Genomic DNA, 20,685 nt, shown 5'->3' on the forward strand with positions numbered 1-20,685 from the left:
TTCAACCTGGGGAAACGACAGCCGCTCTTAATAGAGACAGTAGCCCCTGACCTCCCCCTGTCCCCACAAAGCCCTCTCCCTTCACACATTTTGGGGTCTGGGGGCTCTGTCCGTGAGGTGAGGGGCAGGCACCACGCCCAGAGCTATTAGGTGAGTGCAAAATGAAGGCCAAGTTAATGAGGGGAGAGGCTGGTCTGCAAAGCCAGAAGGGACCTCTGCAGATTGCTCCAGGACCAGTTAACCAGCAATTATTCTGGAAGCCTCCCTGGGTCCATCACTTGGCCAAGTCATCAGAAACCCTCTTTCTACTTAGGGACAACGACTCCAAGGGCCTGCCAGAGAGGGAGGGACAGAAATGAATTAATCTGCTGGACATTTTGCACAAACAGAAATAATATATCCTGCACGCTGACACCATGTGCAGTTTGGGGCAACAGTGGGTAATGGGGATTTGAAGGATGTTAAGTGCCGAGCACACATGGGGTCCCGTGGGCTGTCACTGTCACCTGCCCTTCATGATACAAGCACCCTGCCCTCAAAGACTCCACTGTCGAGTTGGGGAGAGAAGAAGACCACATGTGAGGCGCCCACGTGTCTTGCCTCAACCCTGCCCTGGGCTCTTATACTCAAGGACCCTCTTGGTGGTGACCCCAAGTCACCTTTCCTGTCGAGAGCAAACAGCACCCTTTCCCTCTCCTCCTGTACTTTTCAGTTTAACCGAAAGGATTTGTTCATAATAAGCCCTTGAATGAGAAACAGCTCACTCATCCACCACTGAGGACAGACATAAGCTTATTGCGCACTGGGCACAGACGCCTTATGAGGAGGGTCTTTGCACAGGACGAGAAACAGGCACTGAGAGGTGCAACGATGTGCTCAAATCAGAGATGATGAGTGTCAGAGGGAGTCTGCCGGGGCGGTCTCACTCCCGGGTCCTGGCTGGACCTCTGTCCAGACGGTCCTCTGTCCCGCATCCACTGTCCAACTCAATCCCCTGCCCCTGGGCCCCTGGGGGCAGCAGAGCAGGAATCGTCCTCCTCCTGGAGCAGATGTGGAACAGCCGGCGGGTGCAGGTCAACGGCCTGATAAGACCTGGACCCTAACCACTCCACGGGGCCATGGCCAAAGGGAACCTTGTGGACCCCCCGTGGAAGGGAAGCCCCCATCCCCATCAACCTGAGTGGCTAAAACAGAAAATGGAAAAAAATCAGAAGAGAGAAAAGAGAGAGAAGCGAGAAAATGAGTCGACAGGTGAAGGGCAGCCTGACGGCAAGGCCAGCGGCGGGGGGCGGGGGGCGGGGGGCCGCTGTCTGCTGGTCAAGGAGATTAAGCAGGTCTCACAGTACCTGCCCCTAAAGCTGCCCCAGGCATCACGGACGACTCAGGACAAGTCTCCGGGGCCCCAGAGACACAGGCAGACACCAGTGCAGGCACCACTGTATTTCTTTTCCCAGCTGTGGCCGCCACCTGCTCGTAAGTAACAGTAATAGTGACAGTAACAGTAATACCTTAGTCACAATCGCCACCACAGACAGTGCTGACGGCGTGCCCAGCACAGGCTAACCCACAGAACCCTCACGGCAACGCAGACAGGCCAGGTACTGATGGCTCCAGACTGCAGATGAGGCACCAGGGTGCAGACGGCCAAGGACACCCAGCCAGCCAGGGGCAGAGCTGGGCTATGAATTACGGCAGCCTGGCTCCTGAGCCTTCACTTCTAACCACACCATCAAACTGCCTCTTGGGGGCTCAAAGAACATGTGCTGAGTGAACGAATAAATGCGCGTAAACCAAGGAGCAAATTTCGGTGGAGATGGGCCGCTGCTTTAAGAATGCCGAGAGAAGGGGCATCTCCTGAGCGGGACATGTGGGGATGGACACATCACCGACTGGCCTTGGGGGCAGAAGGGACAGTTACGGGCTTTCACGAGCTTTAGAAAGGGTCTTCAAGGAACCCTAGCACCCCCCAAAAGGATAATAACCCCTCAGGTGCTGTCACCCACACATCCCATCCTGAGAATGTTCTTTGGTCCGGCCCCGACCTTCAGGATGGAGTTCAACCCTCTAGCATGCTTCTCACAGCCCCTGTGACCCGGCCCAGCTTCATGGCCTGACCCCCACGCCATAATCACCCTCGCTCCAGGAGACACTCCATGAGGCACCGCCAGGACCGCAGGTGCCAGATCAGGTCCCTGCTCTCTGTCTCTGCCCTTGCTCTGCCCTCCACCTGGAATGCCTCCCCACCCCACGGCCTGGCTGGGCCTGCTCAGCCTTCAAGACCCCTCCTCCGAGAAGCCCTCCCGGAGCCCATTCCCAGTCTGGGTAGATACTCCTCCTGGATCCCAGACAGACCTGGGTTCCAATCCCAGCTCTGCTAGTCACGGGCTGTGTGATGTCAGACAAGTCACTCCCCCTCTACGACCTTCACTTTCCTCATCTAGAACGCGGGGTACTAACACCTCCCTCACAGTGTGATTTGAAGGTAAAATGAGATGATGCAGGTAAAGTATTTATCACAGCACCTGGCCCAGACACACTGCTCGTTAAATGTTACTTTAATTCCTAACTTCGGCACTACTCCATTCATTCATTCAATGCCCACTGAATGCTTGGAGGATGCAGTATTATAGCTAAGGTGTATCATTGTCTTTGAGGAACTCAGTTTGCTGGGGTGGGGGGAGGTAAAAAATATCAACTGTGTATTAGTCAGAGTGGGGCTGCGTCAGAGGGAGTGTGACGGCTGCTTTACAGACACCTCCTCACACAGCCCTACACGGAGGAATGCGTAATGTCACTGTCACCGTCTTACTCATGTGACGCAAGGGCTCAGAGTCTTGAGGAATTTGCCTATAATCCCGCAGCAATGAGGGCACAAGGTCAGCTGTCCTGATGGACCCTCTGCTCCTGTCCCAGAGCACCAGGGCAGGTCACTGTCATTATCCCCGCCTCGTACAGCCCCCGCTTCTGCATTTGCGTTGCAAGGCAGCTAGGGACGAGATGATGGGCCCCATTTTCACCTGGGGAAGCAGAGGCGCACAGAATGGACTTTCCAGCCGAGCCCTCCTCTGTGGGGCTTTGGCTCACCCCACTGAGGCCATCTTTAAACATGCTCACCCGGGGTCGGCAGAGCCTCTGCAGCTGGCTGTCCGCCGGGAGGATGCCCTCCCCGGCATGTGCCCACAGTGAAGGCCCGAGAGACCCTAACATCTTGAGTCAGGTAGGAAACCAGGCTGTTTTATTCTCCTGGGGACGAAGGGCTACCACATCCCGTCCCCACCGAGGCAGAGCGCTGTGCCAGAGCACGGAACCAGGCGTCAGGAGAGCTGGGTTGAGGTCAAGGCCCGTGACCCCCAGCAAGTCATTTCCTGTCCCCTCCTAGAGGTCCGCTGCTGCTGGCCATCACGGCCATCACAGCCACCTCCCTCAGGGCTATGCTAACGCACTTCTGCCCTAAGTTTCCAGTCCCCGCTGCATACATCCTGGAGATTCTCTCGGCAATTCCTTACAGAAGTGAAACTTCCTGGGCTAATGAGGCCAGACATCGGAGCGCATGGGCCTCCGTCTTCTGCCGTAAATAAGGTCCTGGATATATTCCAGACAGAGGAGAGACCGCCCCTCTCTCACGCACCGCCACGTGCTCCCGCAGCCTGCCAAGGGCTCCCTACCAGACTGGCTGCTTCCTTGTGAAAATAAAAAACCCCACTTGGCATGCAGGCCGATTTTGCACGCTTGAAGAAGATTTACAGCCAGCGACTCAGAGGTTCCTCGTCTCCTCTTCTGCTCCTTCGCAAATGAAGCACTCAAATCATTTTGCCATAATGTTGTCTTTTGACTAAGCCCCGTCAAATGGGAGTTCCCACTGATGAGGCAACACCATGTTTCAGCCACGGTCCTGCGGCTGTTTCCCCCTGCTGAGACGAGGGTGGGGTGCAGACGCTGTGAAGGGGGCTGGGGGTCTTCAGGAGGCACAGCCCTGAAGGAGTGTCTGCTCCCCAACTGTCAACAGGAACTCACTTTCAAGAAAGGAGAACTGCGTGGAAGGAGATGCGGGAAGAGACACTTCGTATTAATGTTTCTCAAAGTGTGATCCCTGGACCAGCAGGTTCAACATCACCTGAGAACTTATTAGAAACACAGAAGCTCCAGGGCCACCCCAAGCCACCGACTCAGAACCTCGAAGGCCGGGATCCAGCGATGTACATCCTGACACGTCCTCTCCGGGATTCTGACACACATTCACCACTGCTCTAACACAGCACAACCCTCCCGCATCAGAGTCACCTCAAGGCTTGGGGAAGAAGCACTGAAGGACCTCCACCTCCAAGATTCCCTCCTGGGTCACAGCCTTGAGAGATGGGAGCAGGGAAGCTACAGGGTTAACAGCTCTTCTGGATCATTCCGACACTCTTTAAAGTGCAAAAGCAAGCAACACAAATCAACAGTAGCTTTGCCCAGGTCGTGGGTGGGAGGTGGTGGGAAGGGAAGGGAAATGGAGCCCCTTCTTCGAAAGGAATCTTACTTGGGCCCCAACATGCTACATTTCACCAAATCTGAGCTGCCATTGATTGTAAGATGCATCCTGAGTCCAGAGGTGTACAAAGGGAGAAAATAATGTGCATCTGAGAATCGATAAAAACAGAATGAAACCAAAAAAGTGCATATACTGTAATGGATGCAGGTTTGGGAGTCCTGGAGCCCTCTGACCTCCTCCTCGCCCTCTGGTGGGTCTGAAGAGACGCAGGTCTTCAGAAAACACTTCAAATTACTGCATCAGAGAAGGCAAGCCACAGGGTGGAAGGCATGTGTACTACTTACATTGAGCAACTGACCTTATATCCACGGCATATAAAGAACTGCTACAAATTAACAAGAAAAGCAACAGAAAAGACGTGAAAGACCACTTTGCCAAAGAGGATAACCAAATAGCCAAAAACATGTGAAGAGGTGCAAATTAAAATCACAACGTTGTACAAGTGCACACCCACCACAATCGCTAAATGAAAAAGGCAGATAAGGCCCAGTGCAGGTAAGGACGTGGAGCAGGCAGAATGCTCACCTGTGGCCACGTGCAAGTGCAAACCGACACAAACACGGTAGCAAGCTGTTGGGCAGCATCTATGAAAACTGAACACAGAAACAACTTAAAACCCAGCCATTCCATCCCTAGGTGTATTCCTAACAGAAGTGTATGACCTGTGCACCAAAAGACACGTGTGAGGATGTTCACAGCAGGCTTGCTCTTTATAGTTGAAAAAGAGAAACAACTGAATGTTCCTTTAGAGTAGAAGGGATAGAGAGCGGTCTCTGTGCATAATGGACTACTCTACAGCAAAGGGAGGGAGTGATCCACCATCACCCATGACAAGGTGGATGAACGTCACAAATGATGTCAAATGAAAGAAACCAGACACAAATGAGTAGGCATCTTCGATGAATTTAGGTAACGTGCAGAAACACGGAGAAAACTAATCTATAGCGTCAGAAGTCAGTTTGGTGGTTATGGGTGGAGGGTAGTGGCTGAAAGGGGGCACCGGGGGGGAAGCTGAGGGAAGCTGGGAGTGACCTGTGTCACACTCTGGGTGCTGGTTGCATTGGTGTATCCACTTTGTGAAAATTCATTAAGCTGTACACTTAAGATGTGGGCACTTTTTTGTATGTTGGACCTTAACCTAAGTCTAAAAGGCAGGAGGAAAGGAGAAACAGGAGGAAGAAGAGGCGGCAGAAAGGGGGGTTTGAGAAGGAAGAGGAAGAAGTCCTAACACTCAGTCATCTAAATGTGCTTCCTGGATAAAGCGCTGCTTTGACTCCCGGCTGAATTCTCTTTATGGCACTGGCATCACACCCTTGGCTTGCATTTCAAGGAGATGCTACCAAAAGCATTCCTACAGACCCCTCTTGTATTTACTGTGTGAATAGTGCCCTTGGTGCCCTTTTAATGAGGATTCATGAGAGAAACTTCTCTAATACCTAGATTATCTCAATACCCTGAAAAGTTACTTTTTTCTCAAGCAACAGGGGTATGTGTGTGTGTGTGTGTGTATGTTTAACCTAGGCACAACATGTCTATGGAATATCCTGTTTTCCTCTTTGCTTTGGTTGCTAGGAAGCTCAGTGTCAAAATTTCGGCCCACTTTGAATGGTTCCACTCACCCATCCTGTGTCTATTCTGTTCCTGGGGCCGGGCTGACGTGATGAGCAAGACACATCCCTGCCCTTGGGTTCTCCCAGTCTAGCTGGGACACAGGAGGTGATTAGCTTGCACCGATCAATGCTGTGAGGGGAAGGAAGCACAGGGCCAGGGGTAGAATATAGTGGGGGCCTAACCCACCCTTAGAGGGTCAAGGAAGGCTTCTTGGAGGAAGCACCACCCGAACTCAGTAAGAAGGGATGACCAGACATTTACCAGGTGAAGAGGGTGGAGAGGAATGTTGCAGGCAGAGGGAACAGCACAGGCAAAGGCTGTGAGGTGAGAGTGAGTCTGAGGCCAATGGTGAACGTCTATATTCTAACTCTTTCCCTGGTTTTGTATACTCCTCAACTCTTAGTTCCCTTTGCTCTGATTTTCTTAGCTTTAAATTTTTATCTTATTTTTTCAAGGCCCCATGCATTCAACCGTGTGTGACACAAAGACAAAAAGAGCCTGGACAGAATATTCCGTAGGTGCTGACATGTCTATGCTTGGTTCCGGTCTCAGAAGCCTGGCTCCCTCCCTCTCTCCTCCCAGTGTCCCGTAAGCTGGAGCTCTAGATGCTAAAGATGCTCACCGCATCCCTCTCTCCAAGTCTCCCCCAGCAGCTGACACATCGCAAACTCCCAAGTCCAACCTGACAGCTCGAGATGAATTACTGCATCAAGTGTCAGCTCGGCAGGAAGGAATTTCTACTGGGAAGTCACCAATATTCCCCACCAGCCCACAGAGCTCCGATTTTTTGCTTCTGCTGCTCTACTCATGGCTACTTCCGGCAAGAGAGGTCAGGCCACTGGCCCTCTGGAGCCTCGATGGAGAACGTAAGGCACTCTCAGTTGTCATTTCGTCTCCGCCTCACAGTCTCGTCCACGAGAGGGGCACCGGCTCGTGGCGCAGCAGCCCCGCCCGCCCAGCTTCTCCTAACTCTGTGTGCAGACGTGACTCTCCCTTCCAGGGGCCCCTGCCTCTTGCCTGACCATGGGAGTGGGTGTGGATTGAGCAGACAGAGGACCCTTGGTGGGGAGAGTGGACACAATCACGGGGAGGATGAGAAGGGTGGAAAAGAGACAGCCCCCCACCCCAACTTCATTCCATGCCCCACGTGAGCCGGCGAGGCTCAACTCAGGCTGTGAACGCAGAGCGAAGGTGGAGTTATGTTGGCTTGATGGTGAATCTAATTTCAGTCCCCATTAGCCATCAACCAAACCAAGCAATATTACCAGTAATGACAACATCACAGCCTCGCCGGCAGAGAACGCTCTAGCTTTGCTCTGGACTGAGCTTTATCTCATGTTGCTTCAGGACCTTTGCACTTGCTGTTTCTACCCTTCCTCCAGATCTGCACAGAAACGGGTACAGCAAATCGTTCAGATCTACATTCAAATATCTCAGTCCACAGAAGTCTTCCCTGACCATTCAGGAAATACTGGCCCCCACTCGACCTCCCTCCACCGTCACCTCGCTCTGCTTAATACCTGCAGCACTCCACGATCTGAAACTAGTTTGCGTGTTTATTTACTTGTGATCTGTCTCCCTCTATTGGCCTGGAGACTTTGTGAGGACAGGGACTTTGCTTTGTCCCTGGCTGTATCCAAGGGGTCGGTCCAGTTGAATGTCTGCCACACGGGAGATGCTCACAGTATGTGATGAACATGGGAATAAATAAGCTCCACCTGAACTCCACCAGAAGCCTGTGAGGTACCCAGGGCTTCCTGAAGAAAGGCAGCGAAGCATTCAACTAGGGTGCAAAATTGAAGGGAGCACCGAAAACCTCAGAAATCAAGATAAATTAAAAACGTTAATGCAATCTTTAAGAAAATCAAAATTAATGCCAAAAATCTGTGATGACTAAAATATCAAACTTTTAAATAAAGAATCAAGACAGGATCCCACTGTGCAGAGTTCGTCACTTGCCTCACCCTAATCTTGGCCCGTAAACCCTGCATTTATTTAAAATTCTGATATTCTGCTCATCCTGGATTTTTCTTTCTTTCTTTTTTTTTTTTTTCAGTACGCGGGCCTCTCACTGTTGTGGCCTCTCCCGTTGCGGAGCACAGGCTCCGGACGCGCAGGCTCAGCGGCCATGGCTCACGGGCCCAGCCGCTCCGTGGCATGTTGGATCCTCCCGGACTGGGGCACGAACCCACGTCCCCTGCATCGTCGGCAGGCGGACTCTCAACCACTGCGCCACCAGGGAAGCCCAATCCTGGATTTTTTGCATTCAATTTACCTCTTAAAAGATACTGCATTAAATACTATTTATCTCGCTGAGTTTTTTGGTGCCCCTTTTAATTCTGTGCCTCAGACACACGCCGCCTTCTCCTCACCTTCAGCCGGGCCCTGAGAACTGAATGGGATGGCAAGTTTTCCTTGGAGAGCTCTTTCCTGGTCTCCCCACAGCTCACTGACCGTGCCCCCACATTATATGGAATGAAGACGTGTAGGGGTCTGTAATCTGAGATCGTCTCCTTGGGGGCAGGGCCATCCAGTTCACGTCTTCATCCCCAGCCCACGAACTCAATCCCCAGCCAAAGAGAGAAAACCCCGGCCTGCAGTCACACACACCCCAGCCCAACCTTCCCCAGTCACGTGTCCCTTCCATCCCAGAGTCGGCCACTATGCAGAATCTGGCATTATTCTTCCCATGAATATCTTTACACCATAACTACTTAGCTATATTCCCCAATCACTGTATAGTATTGTTGTGCACATTTTAAAAACTGATATGTACTGAACATATTTTAGGCATTCTTTTGTAAATTAATCCTTTTCCTTCAGCATTTTGTTTTCGAGGGCAATCCATGTTGGTTCATGTATCTCTGGTTGAAGGGTCACGAAACGTCTTCTATAAAGAGCCAGATAGTAAATATTTTTAATCTCTGCAGGTCATACAGTCTGTCACAACTACTCAACTCTGCCTTTGTAGCACAAAAGCAGCCAGACTAGGCACAGATGAATGGGCGTGGCCGTGTGCCCATAAAACTACAAAGAACAGGTGGTGACATGGATTTGCCCTGCGGGCCATGGTTTGCTGCCTCTTTATCCATTTTCACTTTGCTAACTGAGTTTTTAGTGTAACAAAATGTGTTCATCCATTCTGTCAACAGACTCCCTTTTGGGTGTTCACATCTCTTCAACATGACAAATGTTGCTGCTATAAGCTTCTTGTCTTTTCATTTAGGTGAGAGAGCTTCTCCTGCATGTGTACCTAGAAGTGGAATTGCTGGGCCACAGGGTACAGGCAGCTTCATCTTTCAGAGATAATGCTAGATTGTCCAAGAGCCAGGAGATCAATTTCCACTCCCCCCAGCAGCATGCGCTCCTGCTGCTACGCCCCTGCCAGCACTTGGCTACATCGGACTTCTGGATTTGGCCCATCTGAAGCGCGAAATGACACCTATTGTGCCAACTCACATTTCCTGATTGCCAGCTAGCTGCTCACCTTTTCACGAGTTTACTGGCCGTCTGGATTCCCGGTCATCAGAACTCTTGCTCCTGGGAACTGCCAATTCCTAATGTTTGCCCATTTTTTTAAACTGGAGTGTTTGCCTTTTTTCCAGTTGATTTGAGGAAATTCTTTACATATCCTGGTTACTCTTTATCAATTATATGTGTTGCAGATTTCATCTCCCAGTATGTGGTGTGTCTCCATTTTATGCTCTGACGATCAGAAGTTGATTACTTTACTGGGGTCACAGTGATCATTTTCCCCCTGTGATTTGTGCTTTTGTGACTTATCGAAGAAATTCTTCCCTTTGGAGCCAAATGACATGGGTTTGAATCTCAGCTCTATACTTGCTGGTTGTGTGGCCTGGGGAAGGTACCTAATATCCCAGAGCCTAAGTTTTGTCCTCTGTAAAACGAGGACAGTAACAGCATGCACTTCACGGGGTTACTCTGAGGAGGCCCGAAGGCACTTAGCACAACGCCAGGCTCATCCTCATCACCTTCTCCATCAGCAGACCTCCCCCCGCACAGGGACCCCACACAGGAGGGATGGGGCTACCTTGCTCTCCAGAAGGTCTGAGTTCTGCCGCAGATCATTCCGAGACCTCTCTGACTTTTCTAGCTTCTGTCTCAGCGCTGTAAGCTCCGCCTACAAAAGCAAACACCTTAACAGAAGCCATTCTGCACTGGAGGTATAGGTTCCACGTACATAAAGAGCGGCCAGGGAACGAAGTAGGCAATTCAGCAGCCTATCTGTGATGACACCCAGATGCCAAGTTCCTACGAGGGATGTTTTCTTTGACCATTTCTGAATATCAATGGCTCTGCTCACGCAAGTCTGGTCTACACCAGCCCAGTCTAGGGGCTGAATGCAAATACTCAGAACGGGACCGCTGCTTATCCTGAGACTGGGCACGCCCGAGTGAGACGGGTGCTCGGCTCTTCATCTTCCCTAATTATCACTTTTTGGCCAGTGGGTCAGCACGAGGTTACAATACCACCATCAGGAGCAACTGAAATGCCCACGCACTGAAGGCTAGTGGAGTGAACCATGAAACACACACACCAAGGAGGCCTATGTGGCCATGAAACGAGAACAAGGACGACTTCTTTAAAAATGGGAACCATGTGACGATATATAAATGTATCACATTAACATGTTGCACACCTTAAATTCACAATGTTGCAGGTCCAATATACTTCAGTTAAAACATTTTTTTAAAGAAAATCCAAAACAATAGACATGCCATGATTCTTAAAATATATTTTGAAGTGAAAAATGCAAGTTGCAGAAGAAAACATAGTATGCTACCTTTTGTGTAAAAAAGAAAGGAACCATTAGTTTAGTGTGTGTGTGTGTGTGTGTGTGTGTGTGTGTGTGTGTGTGCACAGGCATACTTTGTTTCATTGAGCTGGGCTTTATTGCACTTTGCAGACATTGCATTTTTTTACAAATTGAAGGTTGGTGGCAACCCTGTGTTGAGCAAGTCTATTGGTGCATTTTTCCCAACAGCATTATTTTTCAATTAAGGTACGTACGCTGTTTTTTTAGACAGAATGCTATTGCACACTTAATAGACTAAAGTATAGTGTCAACTTTTGTAGGCTCTGGGAAGCCACCAAATTCACGTGACTCACTTTACTGTGATACCCACTTTATCTCGGTGGTCTGGAACTGAACCTGCACTATCTCTGAGAAATGCCTGTATTTGCTAATTTTTGCAAAAAGGACCAACAGGCAGGATAAACCAGAAACCAATCAGAGCAGTTATCTGTAACAGGTGGGTGCTAATAGGGTAGAAGGGAGAGTAAGGGGAGTGCCCCCTGAGAGGTAAGAAGATAAAGGACTCAAAAACTCTCCCCTTGAGTCTCCCGGATGAGCAGTAAGCGAGCGTTTGCACGCCCCCGGGGTGGTGATGGCGCCTCTGACCAGCACCCACTAGCCCACAGAGGAGCTGGCCACATGGTGGAGGGAGGTCTGTGTCGAAGGGAGCAGAGGGATATCTGCAAGGGGGCAGCGAGGGCTGTTGGCGGAGCATTCCCAGATGAAGAATTTCAAGGGGTGGGGCACCGGGTCTGGATGCAAACACTAAGGGGCGGGGCGGAGGGAGGCGCCCTGCCTGCCCCGTGCACCCACCTCCTTGGCGCGGAGCTGCTCCTCCCCGATGGTGGCACTCAGCAGGGGCCGAAGGGAACCCAGGAGCTGCCACCACGGCCAGTCCTTGACTGCCAGGAACACAGCCACATTCTTCTGGATGCACTGGGCAGCCAGCCGGTGAATCTGCAGGGGAGGGAGAGTGGAAACTGAAGGGCCTTTTCCAGCCCAGTTGAAGGAGGCAGAGGGTGGCAAAGGGGGTACAGGAAATGGGTTTATCCTAGTGGAAGGGATTGGGTAAACTTAAAAAAAAAAACAACCTTCCTTTCATGGAGTCAGGCTCCTGGCATCAATATTAGGCCACAGTTTAATCTTGCATAACCTAATAATAATAATAATAGGACAAGGAGTAGAAATATTATATAAAACAACAGGGTCACCTCTTACATGGGGATCAGGCTCAAAAGTCACTGTGCAAGGCAAAAACTATCCTCAAAAATCCCTGACACTGCCCGCGAGAAACAGTGGCCACGATTATGTCGCTAGTTGATATTTAAGGAAGGGATATTATTTTAAGCGCATTTAAACACAAATTCCATGCTTCCCACTCTTCAGTGTGCATCGGAATCTCCTGGAATGCTTGTTAAAACACAGACGGCTGGGCTCTACCCCAGAGGGTCGGATTCAGTGAGTCTGGGGTGGGGCCCGAGAACCTGCATTACCCACAATGCAGGTCCGGGCACCACACTTTGAGAACCGCTGACCTAGTGCATTCTTACCATAGGTGGGAATCAAGCTGACTAAGAAGCCAGAGGCCCTTTCCCTTTGCCACCATCACAACAGCCAAGGTTCGTACAGCTGGCACAGCGCCTCCTACGGGCCATACACTGCCCAGAGCATCTTACACGCACCAGCTTAGTCCTCACTACAGCCCTGTGAAGGTAGGTGTTGTTATTATCTCCATTTTAGATGGGAAAACTGAGGCACAGAGAGGTACAGTCACGTGCCCAGTGCCACACAGCTTCTCAGTGGCAGTGTTAGGATATGAACCCCTGCAGTCTGGCTGCAGACACAGCCCAGGTGCTTAATTAACCTCTATTTCAAATCATCCCAAGGCATAAACTACCTGAGTGCAGTGCGCTGGTAAAACTGCCTACAGTATTTTCACTATTAATGTTCTTGCCTTTTTCTGTTCTTACCAAGTACGTACAAGGGAATTTACCAATTGACATGAGCTGGAGGCATGTGTGCCGAGAGTCATTCTGGCGGCAGTAATTAACAACGACAACACCAAGGCAATGACAGCTGGTATTTACCGAGCAGTAACGAAGAGCCACGTACTGTACTACGTGCACATTATCTCATGTCACCTCCACTCAGGTACTACGTGGTACAGATGGGATTCGAACACGCTTCCTGTTTGTCTCCGGAGCCATGCTGCCTTTCTCCATCATGCAGGCTACAGAAAGGAGACTCAGTCTCCGGATATGTCTGAGGATGGTGGCCCAGGGTGGTTCAGGACTGAGGACTCTGACCTTGCCCTTTGGTCCCAAAGGCCTCTGTGGCCAGGTCCTGCCCACGTGCTCTCTGCTGACCCAAGAAAGCCAAGTTCTCCAGAGATGGGACCGGTTGAAACCATTTCCAACCCAGGAGGGCTTGGACAACCTCGTGGATATCCTGACCAAGGCTAACATCGGTGGTGATTTGATGTCAGTGTCCTAGAACAATCATATCATCTTACAAAGTGTCTATTAAAGTCTGACCACTCGGGGTGGGTCTGTGGACCAGCCGCACTGGCACCATCATGGGAGACAGGCAGACCCCGTGCTCGCCCCAGACCCACTGGACCAGAATCCACACGTTAACATCCCACTGGAGATTCGTGCACAAGAGGAAGCGTGAGAAGCAGGGATTACAGCCCCCAGACCAGCACAGATGGTGCTTTTCCCCGATCCCGCGTCCCTGCCAGGTTCACAAGGCACTTGGGCCCCCGCACCTTCAGCTTCTTGAATTCCTGGCGAGACAGAAAGCCCTTGCAAGCCGCCTGCAACAAGATGATGCTGTGAGACACCAGCTTCTCCCGCTGCTTCTCCAGCCTGGAGACCACGCCCGCCTTGAGGAAGACCTGGAAGGAGAGAAGGCTGCAGGTGACTTCGCTGCCACCGAATCAGACCACCTTAAGTGGGAGGGGCTGCCGCTCAGACCCCAGTTCTCCTAGACCTACCCGAAGTATCTGTCAGTAGCTGCCCTTGACTGGGGGTCTAAATGGTCAGAGCATCTTGCCTCCCGATGCCTCCTCTTTCCCTTCTTCTGGCCCCTGGATGCTCAGAGTGTGGTCCATGCACCTTAGCATGGTCATTGTCACCTCCTGGGAGTTTGTTAGAAACGCAGCATCTCAGGCCCCACCCCAGAGCTGCGGAATCAGAACTGGCATTTTCATTTAATCCCCAGGGGATTCATGCACACACTCATTTGAGAACCCCTGGTAGGACAGACCTGCCTAAGCGTCTCTGTGCACCGGAATCACCCAGGGAAGGCGGTCAATGCGCATTCCCAGGCCCCACCCCAGGCTATGCAGAATCATGGGCTTGGTGTCAGTCCTGGGTGTGCGTTCTTTTCTGGTAAGTGCTGTTGGCCCTGAGACAAGCGCCACCCCAGAAATACTTGGTCCTGCCTTATAAGGAGGAGCAGAGAATGCGGGGGAAGTGAGGGCAGCCCTCCTTGGTCAGGAGGGGATGGGGCCTGGCGGGTGCCACCAGCGGGAGGCGCAGGCACTGAGCAGAACACAGCGGAAAACACAGTTTCCAGGCCCTGGTGCATCAATAATGGATGAGGGCCCCTGCAGCAAAGTGATCACTGCCTCCCCGGCACCCTCGCAGCTGCCCCCAAGAGACTGCAGGGAACACGGGAGGATTTTCAGAGGGAACCAGAAGCTCTGGGGCCAGGCCTGCTCCGGCCAACGCGATGGGGTCATTAAAGCTGGTGTCGCCTCCCCAGAGGCAAAGGAAAGACGCTCTGCTGCTGGGATATGTATGAGTCGGTGACGGGAGGGTTACGTTTCAGACGCCTTGGTGCCGCTTATTTCTAAGCACAGTCCTGTGCGTTTCTTTGCCAGATGTGGCTTGTAGCCCCAAAGGTGTTCAGTTTCTCTGGAGCCACTGGTGAGCTCCACCTTGATCAGTGACATTGTCAAGTAATCCATGACATTATCAATCAACGGCTAACACTGATGGAGCCCTCCTGTGTTCTGGATCTGAACTAACCATTTGGTATGCAGGCAAAGCACTTTACATGCAGAATCTTACATGGTAGTTACAACAATCCCCCCATTCCACGGAGGGAGAAACTAAGGCTAAAAAAGGCATGTGCCAACAACCCTCCACCAGCAGGTGGTAACACCGGGATTTATTTCCCTCTCTCTGACTCCAGACGAGACTACAATTGTCACTGAATGTAATTAACATTTGCATAGCATCTAAATTTTTCAAAGCTCTTTCTCCTATGTCCCATTTTAATATGCAGAACAGTCCCACGAGGAATCTGTCAGCTCAAGGAAGCTGTGTCACTGACTCAAGTTCACATAGCTGGTGGTCAGCAAAGCTGAGACTCGAACCCAGAACCTCAAGTCCACGCCCTGTACCCGTTCTCAACATCGGCAAGAAGCTTCACTTCCTCGCTCACATGATCCAAACACCGGGAGTTTGAGGCTGAAATGTAATTTGATTCCAGGTGGAACAAAGGGTCTCAATCGATTCTCCATTCCCTTAAACCTATTTTCTGTAATGAAGACCACTCTGCTAATCCCACAGCAGCCAATCGGTGCTAACTGTTTCGCAACCCTCCATCGCTTTACAGAACACTATCAGCCAGGACCACCAAGACAATTAGCCTCATTGAAATAAACACACGATTGACTCATTACCTATCAGATTGCTTCAATAATGACTGCATTAATTTCACAAGCTAGTGAGTCCCAAAAGCTGCTATAAAAAAGAAATCAATGATCAAAGTGATGACAGCGCTAGTCCATACATTACAAAAGGCAGCGAGTGCTGCCAAAACCGTTATTGATTAAGTATGAGGCTTTCATTAAAAAGATAATTGGAAACGACCATACGCAGAGTGGGAGTAAGTCATTGCCGCTGCAGAATCTTAGCTTGATTTTTTTTCTTTTAAGAGCATACTCCGACCAGAAGGCCGAAGGCATAAATGTCATGGCCCTCGGCACAGGCTTCGATAAGGTACCAGGTACAGACTAACAGCTTCAACCACAGGCTGTAGAAGGACCAGGAAGCCTGCGGGGCGAGGCTCGTGTGTCCAGGGGGCAATGGCCAGCGTGAATGACTGCGAGCTCTCCGAGGAAAGAGGTGTGATGGGGCAGCACACTTCACTTTGCAAGAGGTAGTAATGGCCAATAATGCCACCAACACTTTACAGGGTACCTGAACATGGAAGGCAATTAATTGACAAAGGTTTCCTGGGTGCCATTAGTCAATCAGTAGATAACTAAGTGGGGAGGTGGTCCCTTGGTCTCTTCTCTCTCCAGTTTGTATTTCTAAACGTTGCCCCTACTGCCCTGCCCTCCTCCTGGTCCTTGAGTTTCCAACCTCTGTTCCCCACTCCCCACACTATGACCCAGGGAACGCTAGCTCTGGGAGGTGGTAATGCATCTTCCACAAAAACAAAAGGGCGAGGGTCCCAGGGTCAGATCATCTGGGGAGCCCCGAACACTGTACTTTCCCTCTTGAAAACTTACAAGCTGCATGAGCATATTAGGGCTCCATGGAATTCTTCTCTAAGCGTTTCAACTTTTCTGGAAGGGTTTCTGGCTCAACACCAGCTTGGAGAAATCTACGCCTCTCAGCCCTAAAATCACATACCTTCTTCTCATGCCCTCTCCTTTCACTTACTGCTGCTAATCCGCTAGGACGGCTGTTGTGTTACAGTTGGTTGCAAAGCAAAAGTTACAAGGCTCGGAGTGAAGATGGGTGTCTCTGAGGTTCCAAAAGTCCTACCTGAAGTCCAGATGTTAATTCTCCAGGCCACTGAGGTCCCTGGGAGTGTTACCTCTAATAAATGATATTCCCCAATGTTATTTCCTCCCACGTTATAAGATTTTGTCTTAACAGCCTTGTTACGTAACAAGGGCAGAGATCACTTAGCCCTGTGTTCAGCCCTGTCTGGTGGAAAGGAGACACCACAAGTAGTGGATGCTGGGGAAGGACAAGACTCAGGTCTCACGTGCGTCCCTGATGTCATGGGTAGAACGGCAAAAGGAAGAAGCTCTACTCACCTGGCTGTGCCCCACGGCCACTGTCTTCTTCTCCAGATCCAGGGTCTGCAGGAGCTCTGCCACAGCCTGGGAAAAAGAGGAGAGTTAGAGAGGAAGACAGGCTGAGGGCAGGAGACTCCCAAAGTGGAAGGCCAAATGGCTGCATGGCTGAGGGATACACCGGGAGAGAGAGGGTGACCCCACGTGTCTGTGAGCTAACAGAGCTCCACCTCCCCAGGTAAGTGTAGAGGATGAGCACGTACTGGGCACCTACTGTGTGCCGCCCACTCTGCTGGGACCTTCACAGACACCACCTCATTTCAGCCTCACAGCAACCCTAGGTAGGTCGTCATACTACCACGCCCATTTCATAGACAGAAAACCACAGATGCAAAACTAAACGGAGGATGTGTCTGCTACGGAAAACACTATGGCAGTTCCTCGAAAAATTAAACATGCGGTTACTATATGATCTAGAAATTCCACTTCTGGATATGTACCCAGAAAAGTGAAAGCAGAGACTTGAACAGATACTCGCACACACTCATATTCATGCCAGTATCATTCACAGTAGCCAAAAGGTAGAAGTAACCCAAGTGTCCATCAACAGATGGACGGATAAAGAAAATGTGGTGTATACGCCCAACGGAATATTAATCAGCTTTAAAAGGGAAGGAAATTCTGACACATGCTACAACATGGATGAACCCTGAGGACATTATGCTGAGTACAATAAGCCGAACACAAAAGGACAAATACTGTGACTCCACTTACATAAGGTCCGTAGAGCAGCCAAATTCAGAGACAGAAGGTAGAGTGGCGGCTGCCAGGGGCTTTGGGGAGGGGGAGGGGAGTTAGTGTTTACTCGCTACAGAGTTTCAGTTTTACAAGACGAAGGAATTCAGGAGATGGATGGTGGTGACGGCTGCACAGCAGTGTGAATACACTTACCACCACTGAACTGCACGCTTCAAAATGGTTCAAATGGCAAATTTTATGTTACCTATGTTTTACCACCATTTTAAAAACACAGAATGAAAGCATTTCCCCAAGGTTATAAGTTACACATGAGCCGAACCAGACTCGAACCAAGGTGTGTCGGGCCACACTGCAACACCTATGTCTCGACTGCTTCCCAGGCCCAAGACAGCTGCAGAGGGCCCTAGGCTACTGGGGAATTTACCTGCTGTGTCCCCCGTGACAGCCTCCCCAGCACCCTGTCCTTCTCATCACATGTGCCAGAGACGGCCTCACTCTCCCAAATATGTGAATAAATGGCGTGGCCTTTAACCCTGTGCTCCTGACCTAGGTTAGGGAGGGAGAGCCTGTGTTTAATTCACCTGTTTCCTCCACTGCACCTGGTACTGTTCTATGCATACAGTAGGAGCTCAATAATTATGACGACTGAATGAGGGAACGCCCAGCAAGAGAGACCCAGTGAGGGTAGAAGGGGGGCAGGGTTGGGGGGGAGTGTGGAGAAAGGCCACCCCCTCCAGGAGAAACAAATTCACTCAGAGATCCCTGGATGCAGCCTTAGCCAAAGCACCAGCCACTTAATGGAATTTTCCTCTTGTCGTCTAGGCCTGCAGGCTCTGAAACAAGCTTGCCAGAGATCCGTACCCTCAGATGAATGCAGGTCGTGCCTGGCTCCCTGGTGACTGCCAATTCTCCTCCTGCTGCACCCTCACACCACCCCCTCACGGACCTTCCATTCACCGGAAATCACAAAGTCTATCTTCAGAATAAGCTGTCAGAAAAGTAATTGCGACACTCAAAGAAGCAAAAGGTGTTATGAGACAGAGTAATCTGGTAGATGAGTTTCAATTCCATGGGTCACCGGCATCACAGAAAACTTCCTAAGATACAAAAAAAAAAAGTGCTTATTAAAAGCCTACTCTGAGGCTGTAATCTGGGGGGAAGTTTCCTCCTCTGACCTCTGAGAGGAGCATTCCATAGCGCCCCCTCCAAAAATTCAGCGGTTTCACTTATTACATTTTAGCCAAAAATGTTCCAAGGGAGCTATAGGCAGCAGAATGCATAAAACCAACATATCCAGACTACAACATTTTTTTTTCTCTGCACAAGAAGAAAACAAAATAAACATTGGCTGAAAACAAGATGGACGGATGGAAAAGAAATGAAGCCTACAGCTGGTGACAATTTTCTAACCTACTTTGGAGTTAACGCCCAGAGCCCACGTGTGGGAGGAAAAAATCAGGATGTGGGGTTAGATCCACCTGGACTGAGATTCTCGTTTAACCACTCACGAACTGTGTGACCCTGGACAAGCATTTTACTCTGAGCTGCAGGCTCCTCTTCAGAAAAATGGGGGGAAATAATGGCAGCTATGATGGAAGACTCTGTGGCTGTGCTTGTGGAGGGCTTCACAAAATAGCTGCATACAGTAGGCACTCAGTAAACATCCTGAGCCTGTCCTGATGTCCCGGAGCTGGTCCTATCGGCCTCTCTCTTGGATAAGATGGCAGTGGTGCTGCAGAATGCAGACTAAGCTTCCATTTCTCAGGTGTACCCCAAACACGGCCAAAACACACAACCGTCCCCGCAAGATCCAGGGATTCTTCTCCGTCTCCCTGCTTTCTTAGAGCCCTTTAGATGTCTGTGTAGCCAAGCACATTAGGCCTCACGGAGATATTCTGTCCCGTTGACCTCACTGTACAGATAAGGACGCTTAGGTCCAAGGGACAGAGTGAACAGGTGGCTGTGGGCACTGAACGGTGCTTCTGACCCTCATTTTCCTCACCTGCAAAATGATGCTAACATTCCCTGCCTAGACGGTACAGGGGCTGGGACAATTAACTGAGGATATGTACATGAAAAGGACTTTGTCAGTGACTCTGTACTCAGCTGCTCTCATTATCAACATTAATATTACTCTTAGATCGAGCCATATGAAATTGTCACTTGCTTAGGTGAAATACCAGTGATTTCATTTGTTTCTACCTAATATAATCACTGCCCAACAGCCAGTTGGTGGATGACAGGGCAAAAATCCAGGTGACTGTAAGAAATTTCTTCCTTGTTCCGCATCTTTATGGAATCAGCTAACCCATCTGAATTGTCCCGACAGTTGAGGTAAAACCTCTCGGCATAGGGCGGAAGCGGTTGAGAGTTCGCCTGCCGATGTAGACAACACAGGTTCGCGCCCTGGTCTGGGAGGATCCCACATGCCGCGGAGCGGCGGGGCCCGTGAGCCATGGCCGCTGAGCCTGCGCGTCCGGAGCCTGTGCTCGGCAACGGGAGAGGCCACAGCAGGGAGAGGCCCGCGTACCGCAAAAAAAAAAAAAAAAAAAAACCTCTCGGCATGGAAGGCTGAGTAAAATGTTGGCCATTTTGCTTCCAAAAAAAGAGTTTTCCCTTGTGTTTTGGGGTCTGAGCACTGCTCTGAGTGCTTTACCCATAACTCATCTAATTTTCAAACCTCTGTGACTATCTTAGGAAGTTTTATGCCCATTTTATAGAGAAAGAAAGTGAGGTCGAGTGCAATGAAAGGACTTGTCAAACATCACATGACACAACCCCAGGGAATCAGAGAACTCAGCCTGTTCTCTGCCCTCGGACGCTGCGATCCAGGACAGCTCCAGCTTTCGCTAGCTGTGGGACCCTGAGCACGCCGCTCCTCCTCTCGGGTCCTCTTGGTGCCCAATTCGAGGATAGGAGTAGTCA

The 20,685-nt window shown here is 50.5% G+C and overlaps 1 protein-coding gene across 2 annotated transcripts in view; it reads right to left on the minus strand.

Moving 5' to 3' along the window:
* MYO18B (myosin XVIIIB) overlaps window positions 1–20,685 on the minus strand; it is a gene marked incomplete at both ends in the record, with an annotated part of 217,752 nt that overhangs the window by 114,256 nt on the left and 82,811 nt on the right. For both annotated transcript variants that reach the window (XM_082853194.1, XM_082853193.1), the window contains 4 exons: window positions 10,194–10,283; window positions 11,772–11,915; window positions 13,726–13,854; window positions 17,023–17,088. In XM_082853194.1, the coding sequence (XP_082709320.1) occupies window positions 10,194–10,283; window positions 11,772–11,915; window positions 13,726–13,854; window positions 17,023–17,088 (429 nt within the window). The remainder of the gene's footprint in view (window positions 1–10,193; window positions 10,284–11,771; window positions 11,916–13,725; window positions 13,855–17,022; window positions 17,089–20,685) is intronic.

Source organism: Leucopleurus acutus, assembly GCF_964270905.1.
Source record: "Leucopleurus acutus genome assembly, chromosome: 13".
In the NCBI taxonomy this organism is placed as follows: domain Eukaryota; kingdom Metazoa; phylum Chordata; class Mammalia; order Artiodactyla; family Delphinidae; genus Leucopleurus; species Leucopleurus acutus.